This window comes from Haliaeetus leucocephalus, unplaced genomic scaffold (genome assembly GCF_000737465.1).
Source record: "Haliaeetus leucocephalus isolate CR32 unplaced genomic scaffold, Haliaeetus_leucocephalus-4.0 Scaffold273, whole genome shotgun sequence".
Classification (NCBI taxonomy): Eukaryota; Metazoa; Chordata; class Aves; order Accipitriformes; family Accipitridae; genus Haliaeetus; species Haliaeetus leucocephalus.
In genome coordinates, this window is record NW_010972709.1 from 3,945,352 (window position 1) to 3,969,091 (window position 23,740).

Genomic DNA, 23,740 nt, shown 5'->3' on the forward strand with positions numbered 1-23,740 from the left:
CCAGGGGGGTCATTTGTCCTTTTTTTTTTTTTTTTTTTTTTTTTTTGGACTCATAAAGCAGCGTCCATTGCAGAGCTGTAGAGGAGTTATGGCAAGGAAAGAAGAGGAGAACCTGATTTTATTTTTTTTTTAAAAAGTGTTGTTTTATGAACAATGTTTTGCTGTTTGCCAGTCTGGGGGTGTCAGCCTAAAATGTCCCCTTAGGTAGGGATTTGAGGAGTGCTGGCTAGCCAAAGAGGGCACGGGCAACTCCCTGACAGCTTGCTGACCTTTCATGTGATACGGCAGCAGGATCTCTACGTGCGTTCACAGGAGGCAGGTCATTCAGGAAGCAGCAGAGCCATTGCCCTGCCCTCACCCTCGGATGCTGGCAGTGCCAAGGCTGCGTTGCTGGCCCTGAGCTGCAGGCCTGCTGCCCACACGCAATGTCCACAGGGCAGATCCTGATGGCCAAATGCTGCTCTTGGGTGTTTGGGTGCAAATGGGCTTTTGTAGGGTCTGATCTGTCACTGGTTGCTGACCTTTTGGGAGTGAGATCACACATTCCCCTTTTCCTTAACCAAAACTTCTCCTTGCCTCCAGAAGTACACATAAATGTATGTGAATAGGTGTGATAAACATCGCAGCTTCTATTGTTTTTCTTTAAAGAAGGGATGTTTTTAACCAAAGGGAAAGAATGAGTGTGTATGTTATTTATAACCCATATTTCTGGCTGCTTTGATGGTGGTGAAGGTCAGGCGGACGAAAGAGATTGCTGATGAGAAGCCTTGAATGCAGGAGTCCCTGTGCCCTGCAGCTCCAGCGGTTGCTCTCCCCTCTTTTGCAGCTTGCCAATGCTCCCGGGAAGGTTCCCTGCACAGCACCTGCGACCAGGAAACGGGGCAGTGCAGCTGCCGGCCCAGAGTGACGGGACTGCGCTGTGATAGCTGCATGCCAGGCGCCTACGGATTTCCGCACTGTGAAGGTAGCCCCCTTCTCCCTGATGCGGGGGGACTCCGGTGTCTTGGGACATAGTGGTGCAGTGCTGGTAAATGGGCTTATCATCCCCCAAGAGCTTTGCAAGGGAAGAAATAACTGCCTTTAGGGACAGCTGGGGTGTGAGCTACCTCTTTAGAAATCCCTCTTTGTGCCTCTCTTTTCTAGTGGGCTCCTGTAACCCAGCAGGGCTGGTGACTGCAGATCCCTCGCTGGCCCCGGTGAGTATCAGATGAACCCACCAACCCCTGCAGGTCATTTTTGTGTGATCCCCTTTTTCTCACTTTGGGCCAAGTCCTTCCTTAAGCACAGCCTGAAAACAGCCATTACCCATGCTAGAGTAACAGACACCGCGTTCAGCCACCGTGCTGCAAATTCTTACCTGCTCTTTTTTCTCTCTCCCTTTCCCCAGGGCTCCTGCACATGTCGGGCATACGTTGAAGGCCCAGCTTGCGACAGATGCAAGCCCTTATACTGGAACCTGACTCCAGAGAACCCCTACGGCTGCCTGAGTAAGGAAATGGCATTTGCACAGCCCCAAAAAGTCCCCTCCGTGCTGTAATGGTGCAAGACCCAAACCCAAGCCAGTGGGGACCATCATTGCTGGATGGAAGCAATGCCCTTCCTTCCATCTTCACCCTGAGGTGACATGTCAAAGCTGGAGTCGTCTGAGTAATGCCACTTGGACCGAGGAAAGGCTGGAGCCTGGAGGTTTTTGCTTGGAATGAAACACAGAGCTCATGCAATGAGTTGTGCCATTCTCAGCCCTCCCTGCAGACTTTGCACACTTAATTTTTCATGGCCAAATGTGCAGAAAAGGCAAATGTCTTTGGTAGTTGCGTCCTCAACAGTAACTGTCCAAAATTAAATGTGAGCCCTTGTGCAGCACTACGCTCTACTTGACCAGTTTCCAGCCTCTCTTATCCCTGCCGGTGTCCTCTGGTGTGGTGGGTACTGTCCCCCATTGGGCTTCTTCTCAGAGGCTGATTGATCTTTTGGCTTTCTTGTTCATCTCCCTGTCTCCAGGCTGCAAGTGTGATACCAAGGGCACCGTCAGCGGAATCGCGGAGTGCCAGCAGGTAGGTTTGCTCCTCTTTGCTTTCAGGCACCTCTGAGTGTGTGCTGTGTTGGGAGTGTTTCAGCTCCATCTCTCCCAGCAGCTGCTGGAGAGGCCTGTCCTGACGCCGAGTTCTCAAAGGTTGCACCACAATCTGGGCTTGCATGAGAACATAGGATTAAGACCTGTCATAAATTAAGCACCTAAATATTTCAGGGTCTGGCCCAGGATGCCTGGATTTTTGTTTGCTTGCATTGTTGGATAATTTAACTTATCTGGCCCACCCACGCACAGGAAGCAGTGTAGAGCATGACACTCAAAATGCTTGTCCAGTGTCTCAGACTAGGATCCAAATAACTGAGAAATGGCTTGGCCGTGACGAGCAACGGGAGGGAATGAGCTTCCATGCCTGCTTCTCCTCTAGGGTGACGGGCAGTGCTTCTGCAAACCGAACATCTGCGGCCAGTTCTGCTCGGCATGCAAAGACGGCTACTTCAACATGGAGAATGCAAATTACTTTGGCTGCCAAGGTGAGCCCCCGTCGTGATGTGTTGGGTGAGGGAGGGGGCCACAAGTGGCTCTGCATATACCAACTGACTGTTGGCCTTGGAGAAGGGGCAGGAGATGTCCCACCTCTTGCTTTTGATCATACCATGGCCCAGAGCAGGGGCTGGGTCTTGCTGTGGTTCTGGGGACCGGAGTTCACACTTTTAGTAGCGTTGGACATGGGTCCATCAGGCTGGGGAATGGAAGGCCAGGAAAGGTGTCCCTTTGGGTGCTAGAAACCGGTGTGTTGTAACCACTGGCCATGTGCCTGCAGCTCTACCCCTTCCTCCTGTTGGGAGCAGGTGGGCATGGACATGTGGGGTCGGCTGCTCTCCATCGTGCCCATGGGAAGCAGGGAAGGAGAAGATCCGGCCATTCTCAGCTGGCCCACACAGTCCTGGCAGGGCTGGGAAGAGGCAGCAAGGCTGCTGCTGGCGGCAGAGCTGCGGCACCCAGCCATGAGGGTTTGCAGACCTTGTTCCTCCCGCAGCCGTCAGCTGTCTGGAAATAACTCGGCGCTGAGGTGGAAGAGGAGCAGATCCAAGTGGGGCCGGGGCCAATATGAAAACGGATACAATGGAATAAAAATAGTGGCCCCGGCCTCCCCACCCGCTGGGGTGCGCCTTTGATTAGTGACCAGGAGCTTGTTAGTGCGGCGGGAATGTAAACAGGCGCTTCCTGCCCACAGGCTGCCAGTGCGACGTCGGCGGGTCCCTGGGGCCATCCTGTGAGGAGCGGAGCGGAGCCTGTCGCTGCCGGCAGAGCACACGCGGCCCCACCTGCACCCAGTAAGCTGCTAGCAGGAGATGCACCTTGGAGCACTCTGCCTTCCCTTCGCTCCCTCGGGGATGGTGTCCTCTGCCACCACAGGGATGGGGACCTCATCGTCTGGGCTGCTGCCACATCGGCCGCGTGCCTGGCGGAGGTGTCCTCTTGCCTCTCCCTCCAGGTAGCCCAGCAGGTAACGGTGCTCCCTCTCTTCCCCAGACCTGCGCTGGACCATTATTTCCCTGACCTTCACCACTTGAAATTCGAGCTGGAGGAAGGCACCACGCCGGCTGGCCGGGCTGTGCGCTTCGGCTACAACCCCTTGGAGTTTGAGGGCTTCAGCTGGCGAGGATACGCACAGATGTCCTCCATCCAGGTACGCCTGGTGTCTCCAGCCCAGCCCAGCTCTCCCTGGGGAGGATGCAGCTGGTGGAGGACTGACGTGCTTTTGGCACATATCTTTCACCCCGAGTGCTTCTCAAACCCCCAAAGTCACATGATGGCCAACATAAACAAGCACAGTGTATATATAGCCTGTTTGCGCAGATATTTCCTGTAGTGCTGGGGATGGCATAGACTGATGAGGGGAAAGATCCTAAATTGGGAATCCCCTGACATCCTAATCCATTTAGACAAAGGGGGTAGCTTGGTGATTACTTACAGGGATGTCTATAAACACTGTCTCTGGGTTTCCTTGTGGCTCTTTCATCTGACTCTGCTCTTTCCTGCAACTCTCTGCATAACCTTCCCTCCCTTTTCCAAAAATAAATTACCTCCTCCTTAGCTGCCGTGTTCAGCTTGGACCTCTTGTTACCATTCTGCCTCTGCTCTTGCTCTTAGCTGTTTTGCTGTGGCAATGGTTTACACTAATCTGGAGTTGTCTAAGCACTAGAAGTGAAGCTATTTCGTCTGTTGACCCTTTTTTCTCCTCAGTGGATTCTTCCTCTGCATGGTCCCCATGGAAGTGTTGCCTGTGTGTGCGTTTAGGAATGGGGTGCAGGGCAGCAATTCTCGGACTGTTGTCCCATGTAAGATGCTCCTTATTCTGGTGCATGTACTTTCAGTTTTCTTCACTTTTTCATGCTTAGGTAAAATAGTAGAGGGGCCAAATGCGTTAGCCATTTCCCATTGAATTTGTAGGTAGGAGCTAAGCAATGAACTCCTGTAGGCTCCTTTGAGAAAACCCCAGCCTTACAGCTTAAGGATGGAGCTCGTGCTCAAGCTCATGGCTTTTGTTTTGCATTCAGTGTTGGCGTTTGAGATAGAAATAGGCCTTTATAGAAGGGCTAGGACATGGCTTTTTGCTGGCAGGTCTCGCCTGTAGTTTGCTCTCTGCAGGGTCCTTCCAGTTTGCTCTCTGGTAGGAAGCCGGTGTGTAACTGGAGCTTTGAAGAACACAGAGCCCTCATTAGGAGTCTCCCTGGGCAGAACCCAGCTTTTAGGCAGGAGGGTGTTTAAGCAGAGGCTTAGATCTCTTTGAAATGGGTCAGACTTAAGCATCTCCCTAACTGGGGTCTTGCCGAACAACATCCACACAGATGGAGGCCTGACAGCGCCCATCAGTGGCACACTCCGTTAGCACCACTAGTCCTTAGCATTGCAGGTTCCTGAGGACAAGGCATCAGCTCAATTTGCAGCCTCCTCTGTAGGCATCTGGGCAGAGCCCCGTAAATACAAGGGCAAGCGCTTCAGCGTTTGGTGCCTGCTGGCTGGTTACGGCACACTAAGCCCAAAAGCAACACGCCGATAACAAAAGCAAGAACTTAAAACCTTTCCTCTGGCATGGCGTGTGCCCCAGGATAGCCGAACCACCCTGCTGTGCCACAGTGTCTTCCAGATGTGATCAGAGCTCTTCCACCTACTTCCTCCAGGCAGGTCGCTCCCTTGGTGTCTGGCCCCAAAAGGGACAGCGTCGCAAGGCACCCGTGCCATGACTGCAGTAGGGCCAGCGTGCTTGTCTCCTCCTTGCGCTGTGGCATGTTGCTTTGGGAGCAGTGAGCCGAGCGGCTGCGCTTGGGCTGGTAGCTGTCGGCGGTGGAGGTAATTGAAGGTGTGCTCTGCTTCTCTCCCCTTTCTCTCTCCCACCAGCCCAAGGTAGTGGTGACTCTCAATGTGACCTCCCCCGACCTCTTCCGCCTCGTCTTCCGCTACGTCAGCCGGGGGCCCGCCAGTGTGGAAGGGAGGGTCTCGGTCGTTGAGGAAGGAAAGTTTAATGTTTGTGGCAACTGTAAGTGCATTTTTCACTTCTAGACTAACTCAGAGCATCCCACACTGCAACGCTGCTCCTCTGCCCCTTCTCCTGCCCCAGGTGTGCCCGTCGCAGGTGTGCCCATCTCAGGTGGCCGGCCAGTGCCGTGCCATGGGATGGCAAGGGAGGGGGAAGAGAGGCAGGCAGGCAGGCAGGTAGGCAGGCGGGTAAGGCTCTCCCGCAGAGCAGGTGAGCAGCCAGGAGCTGGCCCCCCAGTGACATGTGCCCCGTGTGCTTTTTTGCTTTTTGCAGAATAAAATCAGAGTCACTGTAGACGTGAAGGAGGCAGAGCTCTATCTGTTCCATGTCATCCTGAGGTATATTAATTCAGGAGGGGCCACTGTGTATGGCAAAATTACAGCTTATCAGCCACGAAGGAGAGGTAAGGATCCCAGACTGCTCTGCTCCCCTGCACCATCGCCACCTTCTCCCCATCCCAGGCAACCTTCTACATCATCCTTTCCAGAAGATACTTCCATATGGCTTTACCCCATTAGTCCTGCCCTTCCAGTTGAAAGGCCGATTTGAGTTTGCAGCTCCCCCTATTTAACAAAGCAGCAGCAAGCTGGCCTCCTGTCCTGGGGCTGCACACTGAGGACTGTTAGCAGCCAGGCTGGTGTGAGATAAGACTGCTGTACGATTTGATACAGCCTTTCCAGCATGGGACAAGATCACCTCAGTGTCCCAGGCAGAACTGAGCTGAGTTTCCATGAAATCGGAGTGGGCCATGTGCTGGGAACTGGATCCAAACTTTGGCAGCTGGACGTGGTTTTATTTCACAGGTGCCTTCATGTGGCAGTCCTGCCCTTGCCTTGTGCTTCTCCCAAACCAGGCTTCTGGCTTCACACGTGGTGTGGAGTTTGGAAGTGACATGGAATTGCACGTGTTATACAGGCATTGCACTCTGGTGCAATGTCTTCTCATCAAGCCATGAGCTGCCGGAGAAGAAGACCCACCAAAAGATGGCTGAACAAGCCTAGAGATGTGGACAACAAATATTCTGGGAATCAATATGAGCAAGACTGCATGGGGACAGACCTGAGGCCATGCAAGTGCCCTAAGTGGGTGGTTGACTGATTGATTTTACCCCTTCTGATGCTACAGCCGCATCATCCTGCTGAAGCTCTTCCTCCAGATCATACGTGCACAGCACAAGGCTGTCAACACCAGCTACCTAATTTATCAGTGTGTGAAGTTCTCTCCTCTGTCTTGAATTGACATAGAAGGTGTTTTGCCTTTGATGTGATATGCAAGGTTTGAAAAGCCAAGATATTATTTTTCTCCTTTTTTTTTTTTTTTTTTGAGGGGAAAAATACCTGGTTATTTTTATAGCCAGTCATATTACACAGCAGAAAGACAAGAGAAGCATGAGCCATGCTCATGCTTCAGGATCCCACCAAAGGTCAGGAAGTATTTAATCTGTCCTATCCAGCAGCAGAGCAATGTGCTTCCCTCCTTGCTCAGAAGCAACATTTGATTTTTCTAGCGCTGAAGGCAAGCTGCCAGACTGATGCACCAGCAATGAGATCCAGGAGGGCAGCTTTCTTGATAGGCCAGATTGGCTCCAGAAATACTGAGCCACGTTCTGCCCAGGTGGAATGGGCTTCACATGGTAAAGGACAAGCAGCCTGGAAAGAAGATAAGTTGGAAGATGTGGCTTGCAAAAAGAGAAGCGTTTTCTGAATATATGCTTTGCAGACTGGTTTCTCCCACCCCACCTGCGGAAGCCATCTCAGTTTGAGTTGTGTCTCATCTCAAAGGGATGTGAAAATTCAGCTTGTCAAGAAATCTACCCCATTGCTTGTTCAGGGAAATCTCTTCATTCCTTGCATCCTCACCTCTGCTTCCCATCTGAGAAAGCAAGGGCTCAGCCTCAGCTGATGCCAGGCCTGTTGCAGAGGGAGCACACCTGGGAAGGGGCCGACCCATCCCAGCAGTAGCGCAAGCCCTTGCTTTAGCTTCTGGTCCTCTGCATTATACCTTGATGTCCATGTACCACACCAGGATAGTCAGTGTGCCACATTCCCCACTTCTTTCTTCATCTCATCTGCTCGCCTCGCAGCCATACTCAGTGAATCCCTCTCACCTGTGCTCTTCAAAACGCTCCTGAGACTGCTAGACAGGCAGACGGTCTGCTTCTAGGTGCTGTATCGTTACTGCATCCATAGTTAATGAATTCAAAGGTTATGGGACTGTGTCAGCTGAGCCAAGGAGCTGTTCAACAGCAGTAGGATCAGGCCTTAAACCCATTCTGTCCTGTCAGTTAAAATTAATGTCTAAATCTCAGATGCAGAGAGTGTGGCTGGCAAGAAAGACAGGAGCACAGGTTGGGGCTTTGAGAGTTTGCCAGAAGACAAGTATCTCGCCTGTGGAGCTGGGGTCAGAATATCCCTGAGGAGGAACGTATCTCAGTGATTCTTTTTGTCTGTCTCAGAATAAATTCTTCACAGATGAGTTCCTTCCTTCTCTAGCTAGCAAAACACTCCTTGGCATGCAATACTCCGTGCTTTGCAGTCTGGGGATACAGAGCACACTGTGAGAGCTGTGGATTAGCACTAAGGATTGTAGTGATTTATGTTTTTTCTCCCATTAAGCTACTGAGCAGATTCAGAGTGGATATCTCTGTTACGGGACAGTGTGGGATTGTGGTGCATCTGCTATGACAGCGCCAAGAGAGCAGGAGCCCAAGACTCCTCGCTGCACTACAGAGCTGCTTCTCTGAACGTAGCCTCCTATTTGCAGCCCCAGGTTTTCCATCCCAGTCCCTTCACAGCCTCTCATCCCTCCCGCTCCAGGTACAGAGCAGACCAAGCAGATTGTCTTTGCTCCCAGCACGGAGCCAGCCTTTGTCACCGTGCCCCAGAACAGCTTTGGGGAGCCCTTCGTACTCAACCCCAACACCTGGTCTCTGGTTGTTGAAGCAGAGGGTGTGCTGCTGGTAAGGACCAGCCCCCATGCTCCATCGACCATAGGGAGCTTCTGCAGCTCCCTGGGGGCAAGTGTCCCAAACATAACGAACTCTCCCATCTCTCCTCCTAGGACTATCTTGTTTTGCTACCCAGCTCATACTATGAAGCTCCAATACTGCAGCTAAAGGTCACGGAGCCATGTACCTACCAGCCAGCCCCAGAACAAGCCACCCAGAAGTAAGGATCTCCATGTCTTTGTGCTGTGTGGGACCTACTCAGCTCCTCTTGGCCTGGGGTTAAGAAATATATACAGTCCACGCTCTGTGAGGGTCTGGATGCAATAAAACCGCTCAGTGGAGGACTTTGCTGTGATTGATAAAGCCCACTGAACCTATGCTGTCCCAGAAAGCCAACACATAGATCTCATCCATGTCACAGTCAGTCTGTGTGTTCATGGACCTGGAGGGCCAACTCATCCAGTAAGACCATAGCCCTCTCCTCTGCTAGGCTGGGGTCCCAGTGCTGGGTTGTATGTTAGTCAACAGCCCTGGAAAATGGCTATAATAAGTTAGGTCTTGCTGGACTATTTAAAGTGAATGGGCAGAGCATGGTAGTGTGTAGAGCATCTCAGTGCATCTGCTTGCTCTGCCCAGAACCTCTGTCCGTCTTGGCGGGAAGGCTGGTTGGGCTCTGGACACCAGTTGTCCCTTCCACTATAGCAATGGTCCCCAGGATAAAGCACATTGCAAGGAGAGAAGTTTTTGGGTTTTACTGCCATTGTGGGTCCTATAATACAGAATCTCTTGCTCCACACTAACTAGAGATGTTCCTTTGGGCGGTGGAGTCTTCATGTTGGACTAAAGCCTTTTGCAAATCTTGCTGGTATCAGGCTGCATGGGTGCTCTTGGCTCTTAACAATTGTGATGTAACAACCATACTTTGCAATTTTTTTCTTAATGTTTTTAGCTGCCTCTTGTATAAGTACCTGTCTGTAGATGGCTTCCCTGCTGCGTCGGGCGTGGATGCGGTGTGCAGGCTGGACAACCGGTTACCCAGAGTGTGTCCCACAGAACAGCTCACCCCCTCCCATCCGCGGATGGCAACATGCAGCGGCAGTGATGTGAGTGGCACTTCTGTTTCATCCCTCTCGTGGGCACTGCGGCACTCATCCCTCTGCTCTCACCATCTGGTGCTTTACATACAACCAGGCAGGTTACCAGAAGGGCTTTGCACCCACGTGCACCCCGCTGTTGCCCCATCACTCTTGCAGCTGTGTGCTTGTGTGCCCTGTTGTTCAAGGCACCCAAAAGCAGTATCTCGCATGCAAAGGGCTTGCAAGGACATGGTAAGAGTTGTCCTGTTGTCCCCTGAGCTGCAGAGGAGGCTGGTTTGTAGTACAGGCATCCTGCACAGGCTCGCTATGGGGAGTGGGACAGGAGACCCTCACTCAGCATCTCTCTGCCCTCCAGGTGGAAGTCCAGCTGTCCCTGCCTATTGCCCAGCCCGGGAAATATGTGCTGGTGGTGGAGTACGCCAACACCAATGCTTTGCAGACGGTGGGCATTGCTGTGAGCTCGCCGCACTTAGCCATGCAGCAGGGCACATTCATCTTCTACCCGTGTGTCTACAGGTATGGTTATCTCTGAGACAGGGAAAGGGACAGGCAAGGACAGGCTCCCCCTGGTTGAGTTTTTTCTGCTTTATCACATGAACAAAGCAATGCCTCAGTGTTGTACATCTAAGCTGTGTATGTCCAAACTCATTCTAGCTGGACATGGATTTTAGTGACAGGCCATCTCTGGGAGATATGTACCTGTGGCAACATAGTCCTCTAATGCCTCTGCCAGGAGATAATCTGTTGCATCTGTTTACAGCTGGATACATTGGTAGAGGTCCTTGATTTAGGGAATGGCCTACAGGCAGGTTTATTGGAGCTGTTGGTGCAGGTCAAACCTTGTCCCTTACTGTGGAAGTGTCTGACTTCAGACTGCAACCTTTGCAACAGGAAACAAATGTCTGGGGTGTCCTTGGGAAAATTCACTCTTATGACTTGCCAGAAAAGGCATCAAAAAATTTCCAGGGACTTTGTATAAATACCTTCAGGACATACAGCTGGCAAGACAAGAAATAGGTCATGACCCAGCTCAAGGCTGGCTTCAAAATCTGTGTTTCTCTTACAGTTTCCTTTGTCGAGGGATTGCTGTAGATTCCCAGAGCCGCATGGCAACTTTTGAACTTACCTCTGAGGCCACCATTCGGTTCACCTCTGATCTGGCTGACTTCTTTCTGGTAAGCCTCCTTGCGACAGCAGCTCTGTTGACGGGTTGCAAGGAGGAAGACAGGAGCGGCATTGTAGAAGGGTTTTCTAGTCCTGTTTGGACTGGATACTAGATCTTAGTCTATGTCATTAGCAGTCCAAGGTGGAGACTGGTCAGTGCTGTGTTTTGAAGTAGATCATGGGACTGGGATTTAGGAGAAGATGGGGAGAAGAAGCTGCTCTGGGCGGAGGGAGCTCTGCAGCAGTGTGGTAGTGCCTCTTCCTATTTTACCTTGAAGAAATTCACAATTGCTTAGCCAAGGATAGAAGAGTCCCTGAAATATTTGGAGCTCCTAAATGCCTTAGGGCTTGTGCTAAGGAAGAAGGGGCAGTAAACAGACATGTGGCCTGCCATGCGTTAGCTGAAGTGTCTGTATCAGAGGTGCTTAGTGTGGTCAGCCTGATCGGTGGCGGGCTCAAAAACTGCTGTAGGCTCCCAGTGGGAGAAGCTGTCATGTAACGGGGCGTCTCTTTCTTTCACGTGTGGCAGCACAAAGTGTACCTCATACCCGCTGCACAGTTCACCATGGAGTTCATCGAGCCAAAGGTTCATTGCATCAGTGTTCATGGCACATTCTCATCCAACAGGTAAGAGTCTCAGGTCCCTCAGGGTTTTACCATGAATGTGGCTGTTTCCAAAAGCAATTGCTTCCCCCACTTCCCTCAGGTTTGGAGCCTTTTCAGTTCTTGACACAGTAGAAAGAAAGCTCTGGCTGAGGTGAAGCGCCTTGCCCGTCTCCACCAAGCAGGTGACAATGGAGTAAGGACTGGAAGTCAGGCTGCTGGTCCTTTATCTGAATGCCACACTGCCTCCTGTGGCAGACACTCAAGTGTCATCCTGAATAGCCTTTCCTGTGCCTTGGTCGCATACAGCAAGAGACGCTCGCTGTATCCGAATTCTTGACGCTGCTTTGAATCAATATTTGCACAGGAATTAGCCTGTGCAAGATTCCTGTTCATCACACCGAGCCTGTGTCCCAGAGCCTGAGGGGTGCTGGTAGAAAGCTCTCCCTCGGCAGGCATGCTTCATAATCTGCTAGGTGTTACAGGGCGTGCTTCTGCCACCACGACCCCCATAGCCTCTCTTTTTCCTTGTCAGAAATCTTTACATCCCATTTTCTGCTTGTCTTGCAGCAGCTCCTGTGTTCCCTCAAGGTTCCTGAAGCTTTCTCAGTCGATCATTTTGGAGGGGGGCCAGGCTCTGCCCATTGCTCCTGATGTCCCCCTGGCTCAGGCAGTCCACGTGGCTCCAGCCGGCGTCCCAGTGGAGCCTGCACCTCGGCCTCCCACGGCGGTGGACCCCACCACAGAGCTCATCCTCCTGCAGCCACCACAGGTAGTGGCATGGGTATGGGTTGGGGTGGTTTGCTGGTGCTGTGACACCAGACACTTGGGGCATAGAGGAGTTTTCCTTCTCTATTCAGTAGCTTTAGCAATTTAGCAATTAGCATTTTCAGAATTTAATCGGTACTTTAAACTTGTCTCTCAACCTGTAATTCCTGTGGACTCTCCTGTCTTAGCTCCATCCTGCTTGGTTCTCTGGGCTCCCAGGAAAAGCCTTACAGGTGGCACGGTTAGAGGGGGGGAGTGTAAAGAGGAGGGGGATTGACTCAGCAAAAGTCTTAAGACCTGACAGCTGTGCAAGAAGAGCACAAATTTGTGCAGTAATAAAAAATATTCCAGCTGTGAGTGCAGCTGTAAGATGTGGGGGTTTGTCTCTTTGTTCTCCTGTTTCGGGCCAGGCTGCTGTTGTGTTTAACAGCCGGATCCAGACCCTGGGACGCTATGCTTTCATCCTACACTATTACCAGCCCAACCATCCCACCTTCCCCGTGGAAGTGTTAATCAACGGTGGGCGTATCTGGCAAGGTGAGAAGAGCGGGGACCTGGGGGAAGCTGCTGGTAGGCAGAAGCCCTGGAAAGTTCTTCATGCCAGAGGATAACTGTGGGTTCTCTGAGGAGTGCAAAGATGAAGCAAGACTGACTCATCTCTTCCAAGCTGGGAGGGTGTGATGGGGACTACAGGGGAAATGTGGGACCAATACATTTGTTGTCTTTTCAGGTCAGACCAATGCTACTTTCTGCCCACATGGCTACGGCTGCCGGAGCCTGGTAGTTTCCGAGGACCAGATTATCCTGGATGTTACCGATAATGATCTGACTGTGGTTGTTCGAGTGCCAGAGGGCAAGCAGCTGTGGCTGGTGAGCCTCTCTCTGGGAAGCTCCCAGGGCATGCTGGACCAGGCTCCAGCAGGGCTAGAGTTTGTCCTTAGGGATTTTTGTCACTGTGTGACCACAGGAATGTTTCCCACCATCACTCAGTTTCTGAATTGCCCTAGAAAGTTGCAATCTCCAACCTTAGTGGTGTAGAATTGAGGGCAGAATTCTCAGAGACAGGATCTCTATATGACAGTTATTCTTTGCTGTGTGGTTTTGATACCAAAACAAGGCGAAGCTGAAGCTGTTGTTTTGCGTACATAGCTTGTGAAAATCCAGAATAAGCCTTATTCCTGCCCCAGCAATATTTTGCACTTGCATAGCATTGTTTGGCCAGGCAGGCCTCATCATGGGAGCAGGTAGCCATTGTTATCCTCAGGGAACAGGACTAGAGGATTGACCAAAATTCAGATAAATGGCTGAAAGACAGAATTGGAACCCAAGCGCCTTAATGTCTAGGAGTCTGAGATGACAGTGACTGCCTCTGTGCTGAAGCACAGCCAATGCTGCCCTTTTGGGGTATCCTGACTTTTTTTACTCCAGTGAATTTGGGCCACTTCTCACATAGAGCATTAGAGTAGATGGACCCTGATGGAAAGACCCCAACAGAGAGGTGATCCCTGCTCTTCCAAGTACTTGGGTGGTTTGTGTGCTATGTTCTGTCCCAGCAAGGGATGAGCTGATGAGAAGTTGGTGCATTTGGACTTTTGAGTGAGCTCATTTTGGACTGCATCTGTCTGGCTCAGCTAAGGAGCCTGGCTCACCCATCTCATCCTCGCTTTGCAGGATTACATCCTTGTGGTGCCTGAGGACAGCTACAGCTCTCAGTACCTGCAGGAGGAACCCCTGGACAAGTCCTACGATTTCATCAGCAGCTGTGGCATCAACAGCTTCTACATCAAGTGAGACCCTTGGCTTTGGGTGGCTGCTCTACTGTCCATGGGCTGCACACTCCTCAGGGAGCAAAAACCCCTTCCCTTCTTGGGCCCTGTGTGTGGCAGGGGAGGCATCTGGTTAAGGCTTTCCTTATCTAATGACCAAACCTGTGGGTATTTGGGGGATCTCAGTGTCACAGGGCTGTCCCTACCACTAATTCAGTACCCGTTGCTGCAGGATGTCCTGCTGGATCTGGGGGTGGTGAGGAGGCTGTGGGGAGTGTGCAGCACAGTGATTCCTCCTGCCTTCCCCTGCAGCCCCAGCACATCGTCGAGGTTCTGCCGTGACTCTGCCATCTCGCTCTCCCTCTTCTACAACAACGGGGCACAGCCCTGCCGGTGCCATGAGGCAGGGGCACGGGGCAGCCAGTGCGAGCCCTTCGGCGGGCAGTGTCCCTGCAAGTCTAATGTCATCGGACGAGAGTGCTCCCGCTGTGCCACCGGCTACTGGGGCTTCCCCAACTGCAGGCGTGAGTTGTCCCATCTCCCACTCTGCTTTCCCAGCACTTGCTGTTTTGCCTCTTACAGGGCTGAGGCTGGTTTGGGAAATGGCTGCATTTTCCAGCCCTGTAGTGGCTCCATTTGCATGAAAACAGCCCAGCTGCCCGCAGAGCAGTTGAGCTCTGCATCCATTGCCTCATGCTCTCCTTGGGCTGCCTGGGTCTTGCTCCCCCAAACACAGCCCCTTTTCTGCGCCTTCCAGCATGCAACTGTGGGACACGTCTTTGCGACGAGGTGACAGGGCAGTGCATCTGCCCTCCACACACCCTGAAGCCAGAGTGTGTCATCTGTGAGCCCCAGACCTTTGGCTGCCACCCCCTCATCGGCTGCGAGGACTGCAATTGCTCTCGGCCTGGCGTGCAGGAGCTGACGGAGCCGGGCTGCGACGTGGACAGCGGGCAGTGCAGGTGAGGGAGCTCTGTCCCAGTGCAGGGCACGTCTGGCAGCATCCCCAGTCCCTGCTGGAGTGATGGGACTTGTTAGCAGGTTACAGGGAGGAAACATGCAGGATGGGGAAATCCTCATCAGCACTGTGTCCCTGCCAGTGTGGGTGAAGCTCTGAAAGCCCAGCTTCTCCCCACACAGCAGCATGAGACAGGTTTCTAATGCTGCAGCTCTTGCATCCCATCCAGGTGCAAGCCCAATATCATAGGGAGACAGTGTGACCTCTGTGCCCCTGGCTTCTACCACTACCCCAACTGCCAGCGGTGTGACTGCCACCAGGCTGGTACCGAAGCAAGCGTGTGCGACCCAGTCACAGGGCAGTGTCACTGCAAGGTCAGTCCTTCGATGCCTTCACGTGATGTGTTTCTGTTCAGCTCAACTCTCCTGCTCCGGCAATACAGCTGGTTCAGCCTAGGGGGGCTGTGGGTGTCTGGCGTGCTGGGAGGGAGCATGGCTTGAGAAGGAGAATACCTGTGTGCTGAGTTGCAACCAGCTCGCCCCATGTGTTGGTGGGTTCGGAGCACCCTGGAAGGCTCCTTCTCCCATCTTTCCTGGCCATGAAGGCCTACTCTGGGCTGTCTCTGCAGAGACAGACAGTCTAAGTCCAGCCCCGTGTCAGAGCCTGTTGCAGGTAAAGCTGTCAACCCTGTTGACAACCTCCTCCTGCTTCTGTGTGACAGCAATGACCTAAACTGCTGCTGAGTTACCTACTCCAGCCCCTTTGCAGGGTTTGCAAGTGCTTTCTCCAGGTGAATTTAATGTTTGATGGGTGGTGTGCAAGCAAACCTGTTCAGGGACTGCTTAATCTATCTTTCAGCATCACATCATTGTGCTTTGATCGCTCATATGGCCATCTCTGTCCTCTACTAAGGTCTAGTGAGGAGCTGCTGACACTGTTGAGCATTGCTTGTCTTCCAGGAAAATGTGGAGGGCCCGAGGTGTGACCAGTGCCGCCTGGGGACGTTTTCTTTGGATGCCAGCAACCCCAAGGGCTGCACCAAGTGTTTCTGCTTTGGTGCGACAAATCGCTGCCGCAGTGCTGAGAAGCACCGAGCTGAGGTGAGAGGGGCTGGGCACTACCAGAGCCTGCAATGCAATTGTGTTCCCATCCACCTGGCTCCCTACTGCCCTCGGGTCTCTGTCCTGCATTAATCCTAACCCTCTGGAAGATACACTGTGAGAAGGGTTAGCTTTGTCTCCCTGTGCCCGTCTCCCACTTCCAGTCCTTTTTTCTGGTCTCTGGGGTCTCAGTCATGGCGTGGGGGGACTGTGGCAGGTGGGGGGCAGGGGTAGTGCTCAGCTTTCCAGTGGCTTCGTCAGGATGCATGTGAGGTTGTGAGCCCATTATCATCCCTCCTGCTGCTCTGGGACTTGCTCTTCTGAAGCATCAGCACCCAAATACATTCTGTAGCTCCACCAGAAGATCTGTGGTTGCTCTTCCCCCACAGTTCATCGACATGAATGGGTGGCTCTTGCTGAGCACTGACCGCCAGGAGGTGCCGACAACTCTGAGCCTGCGGGAGCAGCTCCTCCGTGCTGATCTCAAGAACCTCCCAGATGCCTACCAGGAGCTCTACTGGGTTGCACCCAGCTCCTACCTTGGGGACCGGGTAAGAGCACAGTGGCAGCTGAACCAGCAGTCATGCACATCCCTGACCCCACTGACTTGCAGGAACTGCTCATGCTTTGGTTAAACATGGACAGCTCTGACCCAGCTCAGTGGTGTGGACTTGCAGCAACACATGCAATTTGGCTCTCCCTTAGGTTTCCTCCTACGGTGGACACCTGCACTATGAGCTTCACTCCGACCCACGGAGGGGTGACGTGTTCATTCCCATGGAGTCCCGTCCAGACGTGATCCTGAAGGTGCAGTCCAAGAAATTCCCTGGTGCCCCCTGCTCATGCATGAGCAGGATGAGGTGGTGACTGACACCTTCCTTGCTTTTCCCAGGGCAATCAGATGAGCATCATGTTTCTGGAAAGCACCTACCCTTCCCCAGGGGAGGTACATGAAGGCCAGCTGCAGCTGATGGAGGTGAGTTTGCACACACAAGAGTGTACCAAGTTAAGTGCTCAGATGCTACTGAGAGGACAAGTCTAGTGTGTAGACAGAAGGGACAGTTGCCTTGAGGCCAGTATTTTAGGGGCTGCCTATTGCAGCAGAACTGGCTGTGAAGATCCAGGGGCTTTTTTACCTGTGCAAAGGGGAGACATCCCAGCTGCAGGGAAATGAAGGCTGGGCTGGATTTTCAGGTGCCTGTGCTTACTGCCAGTAACATCAGGTTTTCTCCCCCTAGGGTAACTTCAGGCACACAGAGACACACAACCCTGTGTCTAGAGAGGAGCTCATGATGGTGCTGGCAAACCTCGAACAGCTGCAGATCCGGGCGCTCTTCTCCCAGATCTCTTCATCCGTGTCCCTGCGCCGTGTGGTCCTGGAGATGGCAACAGATGCAGCTACAGGCATCCGTGCCAGCAACGTGGAGCTGTGCTTCTGCCCAGCTAACTACCAGGGGGACTCCTGCCAGGTAGGGGTGAAAGGGGACGTGCTGCTTCAGGCAGAGGGAGGTCAAACAGCCGCCGTTTGGGACCTCAGCCACCTCTTTGTGCTCAGTGTGGGTGGCAGCCGTGGGGTGTGGATGTTTGTGCAAAGCAGTGGTGCTAGAGTACCAGCTTCCAAGCAGACCCCTGAGGGCTTCAGTTGAAATTACAGTTTAGGTTGCGCCAGGGGAAGGAACAACATCTCCCAGGCTCCCCTACACCAGCCTGCTCCCAGCTCCCCTCCCACCACAACACAGTGCACCTGGGAGAGGTGCTGTTAGCTGCATCTGCCTTCTTGGAAGAGGCATGATGAGGAAGTCACTCAGGTGTTGCAGACCAAAATTAAGTGTATGTGGTATCTTGGAAGAATAGGTCCTTCTGTCTGGCCAGTTATCTCCTATTGACGAGGAGCAGGAAGAAACTGCACTGAAAAATCTTTATTTTTGCTTTTAATCTCTTCTCCATCGGTACAACCCTGTGGGAATTCTGTCATGGAAACTAAATTAGTCTCTTTGCCTGAATGTATCGGGCTGTTTTTCAGATCTCCATCTTTTTCTGTCTCCTCAGGAATGTGCTCCAGGTTACTACAGGGACACCAAGGGGCTCTTTCTGGGAAAATGCATCCCATGTCATTGCAACGGCCACTCAGATCAGTGCCTGCCAGGCTCTGGGATATGCCTTGTAAGTAAACAGTAAAACAGTGTGATATTTTGGAGTTGTAAGGTCTGTAGTGTGCAATTAAAAAGCTCTTCACATACTAACTGAGCTAGCAGGACCATGACTGAATTGGAGCATTAGCTACATTTCAGGGGTGGCCCCACTTGGGGTCAGCTTAGGGTGAAAGACATTTTTGGGAAAGAGGAAGGACTGAAGCATCCAGAGATCTGGTGAGGAATTCTTTGTGCAACACACCATTTCTTGCTGTCAGTGCTGAGCCTGCATCCTGCCTTTTCCTTGCAGAACTGCCAGCACAACACGGAGGGAGACCACTGTGAGCGATGCAAGGATGGCTACGTGGGCAGCCACTCTGCCGAAGAACGCCTGCAGTGTGTTGGATGTCCGTGCCCTCTTTCAGTTGCCTCCAACAAGTAAGGACCCTTAGATGGGATTGCCTAGTTGGCCTCACTGCTTAACCACTGGGAACCATGCTGTGCCACATCGGGGTACTGGCTTGGCACCGGTGGGTGTCCCAATGCCAGCCTTGGCCATGGCCTCTTACCCAAGGCCCCAGCAGCCCACACCAAATGATCAGCGCCCCTGGCACCACATCAGGGCTAACTGCACCTTCCTGTTTACCCCTTGTCATTTCAGTTTTGCCATTGGTTGTGTCCATAAGGGCTCCAACACACAGTGCCTCTGCAAGCCCGGCTACGCTGGACCCAACTGTGAGCGGTAAGGGTCATGGTACCCATGTTTCAGGGGCCTCAGACACACTAGTCCCCTGCAGCCACTGCTGTGGGAGGAAAGAAGTTGTCCTAGTAAAGATTGCAGAGGAAATGGTTGGCTCTGCTCCCAGTGTGCTTAACTCTGGCAGGGTTTCTTTCAGTCCTTTTCAGCCTGCAAATGCCCTATTGCTGTCTCTGCTGCTGATATATTGTGTTACCATGGGTGTATTCCTTAGCTATGCTTTGCCTTAACTTGCAGTGCGTGATAAAGGCACCTTTCTGAGGCATCATGAGGCAAAACACAAAGTGCTTTGAGATCCCTGAGGGTTGCAACAGTTACAAGTCTTGGATGCTTGCACTGTTATAATTGCACAACTCAAGCATGGTGCAGGCATGAGCTGCAGGGATCACCCCAATGCCCTGACTGTGTTTTAACTTGCGATATTTTTCCAGGTGTGCCCCAGGATACTACGGCAATCCCTTGGTGATAGGCAGCTCGTGCCAGCCCTGTGACTGCAGCGGGAACACGGATCCCAACATGCTGTTCAACAGCTGCGACTCCCTGACGGGCGCCTGCACAGGATGCATGCACCACACAGCTGGCGTGCGATGCGAGGTCTGCGCCTCCGGCTACTACGGGGACGCGGTGGCAGCCAAGAACTGCACACGTGAGTGGGGCAGGCAGCAAGCGCTGGGGTGGGGGGAAGATGGATAGACTGACTGTGGATGTGTTTAGCACCTTAGCCAGGCTGTGCATTGCCCCAGTGAGTCACGCGCTTGATTGCACACCTTGCAGGCATCCTCTAAACATGACAGTAAGAAAAAAACAACAACTCCAAAACCCTTCCCTCCAGCATCACACCTCCATAACCTCCAATCTACCCCCAAATGCTAGCTGCCAAACCACACCCAAGCTGGAACGGTCTTGCCCTGAGAAGCTACCACCGCCGTGGTGCTGGCAATCCCTTGGGAGTGTGGGTTTGCACAGCCCACTCCCAGCACTGCTCATCTCCCGCTGAGGAGCAGGAGCCAAATTGCAGCTCACAAAAGGGCATCTGCCCTGGGCAGGTATCGTGGGAGTAAGTTGTTGGGAGGAGCAAATCCAAGAGGAGAGAGGCTCTATCTTCGCTCTGACTGTAATAGATAAGGGGGAAATGGGATTCCATGTTGGGAATAAGGTTTGTGAATGACTGAGAAGGCTCTTCAGTGTATAACTGGGTGTATTTTTCCCTGGCAGAGTGCAACTGTTCACCTTGTGGGACTGACTCATGCCATCCACAAACTGGGCAGTGCTTCTGCAAGACTGGAGTGACAGGCCAGCACTGCGACCGCTGCGAGGTAAGGGCCACCTGTGTACTAGGATGGTGCCTTGTCCTTGGCACAGCACCGGCGTGTCATCCCCAGGCCTATGAACAGAGTGGTACTGGTAGCCAGGTGGTTAAGGCTGGATTTTCATGACCTGCCTATACATGGCAAAAGTCTACTAACGATCTGGCAGCAAGCAATGGAGGCGGCAGCAGCATTCAGCTGCACCCTGGGCAGTAATGTGGGTACCCTTTGGGAAATTGCAGTAAACCCCATTTTCCTGTATGCGTCCAGCATGGGCGTTGCAGGGCGAGGGCAGGTTTGCAGGGCAGTGCTGTGGTGTGTCTGGGTTCTTACTGCAACTCCACATCTTTGCCATGTTGTTATGAGTTTTGTTGTGGTGAAAACACTCCTAGAAAGCAAGCTGGGGTCCAATGTCACCTCAGCCTGCCCCAGGAGGGAGGCACGCATGCCCTCTTGCTGAACAAGGCACCCACTGTCCTGCTTTTCCCTAGGAGGGATACTATGGCTTCGAGGGATGCTCTGGCTGCCGGAGATGTGACTGTGATGTCGGCGCTGTGGGGAGCAGCTGCCACGCACAGACTGGCCAGTGCAGCTGCCTGCCCGGTGTCAGCGGCTCACGCTGCCAGCAGTGTGCCCCAGGCTACTGGGGCTTCAGCGAGAGCGGCTGTACAAGTGAGTCCTGCTTCCTGGGGGTTGGGTCCTGCATGTGGAGGAGTGGGACAAGGCATTGGTGGCATGTGTGCCTGTCGAATTGTTAAAGGTGGAAAACAACTGACTGCTATCTGGGGTCCTGTGCATGTTACTAGGTTGCACAGGGAAATCCCCAGCAGTGGCATGTAGATAAGCAGAGATGCAATTGCACAGTTGGAATAAAACCACTCCTTCCCCTCTGTCTGGGGTGGTGACAGCACAAAATGATGCCGTGGGCATTTCTCTGTTTTTAAACTTGGCAGAGTGCGAGTGCAGAGGGGGCTCCTGCGACCCGCGCACTGGGGAGTGCACTTGCTCCAACGGACTGACGGGGAAGCAGTGTGACGTCTGCATGCATGAGTATGAGATCCCCGTGGCAAACGGCCCAGACAGCATGAGGTGTGAAGGTCTGTATCCTGCAGTCCTTGGGAAAGAGGCAAGGGAAGCCACGGGAAAGGCCCCTGTGCTGACCGCTCCATTACCCTGGCAGTGTGCGACAGCTGTGTCCTGCTTCTGCTGGAAGATCTACAGAACATCGAGATGTCCTTCCCCTCCATTCGCAGCCAGCTGGTCAACCTCAACGCCAGCTCCATCGCCTGGGCTCGCCTCCACGGTCTCAACAGCACTATGGCAACTGTCGCTGTACGTGGAAGGCTTAACATCACTTTCGCCCACGTTTCCCAGCCTGTTGGCCTGATTTCATCTCTTTTTTTCCAGAACCAGCTCCGTGAGTACCAGAGAGCCATGAATAAGGTCAGACAAAGGGCTGACGAGCTGGAGGACGAGAACGTGGACCTCACGCAGGACCTGAATGCGCTGCAGCACAAAGTAGGGTATTTCTCCATCTTCCTTTGCCAGAGCACGAGTCCCTCCTTTTACCTAAAATGTGGCCTTTGAAGGCTGTGAGGAGCCTAGTTCAGGCAGGATGGATCTCCTGCCCAGCTAGCACTAGGCTGGGGGACTGGGGTCTCTTACTTAGATGCTCAAGGTAGATTACCTGCATTCTTGCCTTGGAGTGCTGTTGAATGTCTTGTGATACTGATGGTTGTTTCTCAATTACTTGCTTTTGAGGTGGCTCCAACTTCAACCAGTAAAAATAAATTCAACAAAATGTCATTTATAGAAGAAGCGTACGAGGAAGGAAACGTAAACATCCAGGTCCATCCTGGATGTATCCATGCTGTGACCGGGAGAGCCTGGGCCCTGTCAGCAAATGAGTCAACCCTTTTTATTGTAATAGTCGTTGGAGGCCTCAGTACAGTAACACCTTTTGCAAGATGCAATCTCTATACAGTCTAAAAAACACCAGTTCTGTCTTCAGAGAACTTAAAAACTGAGCAAGATTTGATCTGATTTGATTTATAAACTGCCTGCTCCTAATCTAAAGGAGAGGGAAAAGTCTGTATTTGATGATGCACGTCCTTGGGCAGCTGCATGGACAAACTGCCTCTGTGTATACGTACATCTACACACATCTACGCTCTGAACGGTCAAACTGCAGCCCTCCATCTCTTCTTGTGTCGTGATCAGGACTCAGGTGGGCCTGGCTCCAGGCTCTAGGGCTTGTCCTGTGTTAAGAGTGCAGGATAGTGCTGTCCTCTGTGGTCTTAGGGCTGTTTCAGGATCCAGAGCCTGTTGCATTGGAGCTGCATTTATTGCTTTTGCTTCTCTGAAGGTACTAAATAAGACCATCACTAAACGCATTGTAGGTGAGCACCACAGGGCAGGCTGTTGGAGGAGACATAGTTCAAAGGCATCAAAAGCTGTACATTCCCAAGCCTTATGTGCCTCTGGGGAATATCTTTCATGCTGACAGATCACATAAAACATAATCTCATACTTCAGCTAAGCCAGTGTTTTTTGTTGTAGATGACAATGACTCACAGAGAAGCAAACCAGATTGAGCAGCACACAAGAGAGACCTACCAGAGGGGGGAGCAGCTCCTGCTAAATATCCAAAGCATTCAGAAAGGCATTACAGGTAGGTAAAGAAGGGTCTCTGCTTTGTGGGTTTCTCCTGCTGGGAATGCCACGCTCTTGCTTTCAAACAGCACTGAGTACTGCATCACTTAGAGCTGTGGAGAAAACAAGGGGAAGTACAAATGAAATGGAGATCCCTGCAGAATTCTGGCTGTTCAGGTAGACCAGGCTTATTGTGAGTCCCAGCTGTTTGGCTAAACAGAATCTTCAGAAAAAACACATTAAACTTGCACAAATGTTATTAAAATGCATAAAACTGGGGCAATCTGCACTACTGTTTCAGGAGAGATTTAGCAAAACAGGGAGTGACTGGGTCTAGGAGAGGAGGTAAAGCCACAAAAAGATGCTTAGGATGTAGCATGTGTTACTGTAACAGCCAAGGAGACACAAATGTGGGGCAGTACTTCTGAGTGATCTCGAGCAATTTGGGTGCCTGAGTACTGCATGAAAGCTGGCTGCGGTTTGTTGAGGGTGATGTAAGAGAGGAAGGATCTTGGGGGATTACAAAGGGCTTGGGTTGGTCAATACTAACAGGGGATCTGGATTTCTCTGCAGACTTGGTGCGGCAGATGGCCAGGTTTGGCGCAGCAAACACCAGCACCACCTCCACTGAGGAATTTCGGCAGAAGATGGCTGAGGTGGAAAGAATGCTGAGGGAGATGAAGGAGCGGAGTCTGGGCAGCCAGGAAGAGCTGGCAAGGCATGAGCATGAGGAGGCTCAGAAGTGTGAGTCCACTCAGTGGCATGGGACAGGGCTGCACAGATCCTGCTGGGTCTAGCCATTCCTGATAGCCTGGCTTGGAGCCCATGCAGATGCTACACATCATGGTCACATTTGGAGAGTGCTCTTTATAGGCACCCCCAACAAGTTTTACGGTAGTTTCAGAGTCCCTTGTGA

At 52.3% G+C, this 23,740-nt stretch overlaps 1 protein-coding gene across 1 annotated transcript in view; it reads left to right on the forward strand.

Moving 5' to 3' along the window:
- Positions 1-23,740, forward strand: part of LAMA5 (laminin, alpha 5) — a 50,370-nt gene that overhangs the window by 15,636 nt on the left and 10,994 nt on the right. Inside the window, exons 12-48 of the mRNA XM_010569768.1 lie at positions 827-964; positions 1,144-1,196; positions 1,388-1,487; positions 2,002-2,054; positions 2,457-2,562; positions 3,267-3,366; positions 3,566-3,722; positions 5,847-5,976; positions 8,390-8,532; positions 8,634-8,740; positions 9,470-9,623; positions 9,973-10,133; positions 10,684-10,792; positions 11,311-11,408; positions 11,955-12,156; positions 12,563-12,689; positions 12,883-13,022; positions 13,824-13,939; positions 14,231-14,442; positions 14,676-14,880; positions 15,106-15,250; positions 15,836-15,976; positions 16,366-16,527; positions 16,682-16,783; positions 16,869-16,952; positions 17,215-17,445; positions 18,026-18,139; positions 18,419-18,546; positions 18,770-18,850; positions 19,297-19,511; positions 20,081-20,181; positions 20,664-20,844; positions 21,126-21,269; positions 21,353-21,504; positions 21,580-21,690; positions 22,732-22,843; positions 23,398-23,568. Coding sequence (XP_010568070.1) covers positions 827-964; positions 1,144-1,196; positions 1,388-1,487; positions 2,002-2,054; positions 2,457-2,562; positions 3,267-3,366; positions 3,566-3,722; positions 5,847-5,976; positions 8,390-8,532; positions 8,634-8,740; positions 9,470-9,623; positions 9,973-10,133; positions 10,684-10,792; positions 11,311-11,408; positions 11,955-12,156; positions 12,563-12,689; positions 12,883-13,022; positions 13,824-13,939; positions 14,231-14,442; positions 14,676-14,880; positions 15,106-15,250; positions 15,836-15,976; positions 16,366-16,527; positions 16,682-16,783; positions 16,869-16,952; positions 17,215-17,445; positions 18,026-18,139; positions 18,419-18,546; positions 18,770-18,850; positions 19,297-19,511; positions 20,081-20,181; positions 20,664-20,844; positions 21,126-21,269; positions 21,353-21,504; positions 21,580-21,690; positions 22,732-22,843; positions 23,398-23,568 — 4,986 coding nt within the window. The remainder of the gene's footprint in view (positions 1-826; positions 965-1,143; positions 1,197-1,387; positions 1,488-2,001; positions 2,055-2,456; positions 2,563-3,266; positions 3,367-3,565; positions 3,723-5,846; positions 5,977-8,389; positions 8,533-8,633; positions 8,741-9,469; positions 9,624-9,972; positions 10,134-10,683; positions 10,793-11,310; positions 11,409-11,954; positions 12,157-12,562; positions 12,690-12,882; positions 13,023-13,823; positions 13,940-14,230; positions 14,443-14,675; positions 14,881-15,105; positions 15,251-15,835; positions 15,977-16,365; positions 16,528-16,681; positions 16,784-16,868; positions 16,953-17,214; positions 17,446-18,025; positions 18,140-18,418; positions 18,547-18,769; positions 18,851-19,296; positions 19,512-20,080; positions 20,182-20,663; positions 20,845-21,125; positions 21,270-21,352; positions 21,505-21,579; positions 21,691-22,731; positions 22,844-23,397; positions 23,569-23,740) is intronic.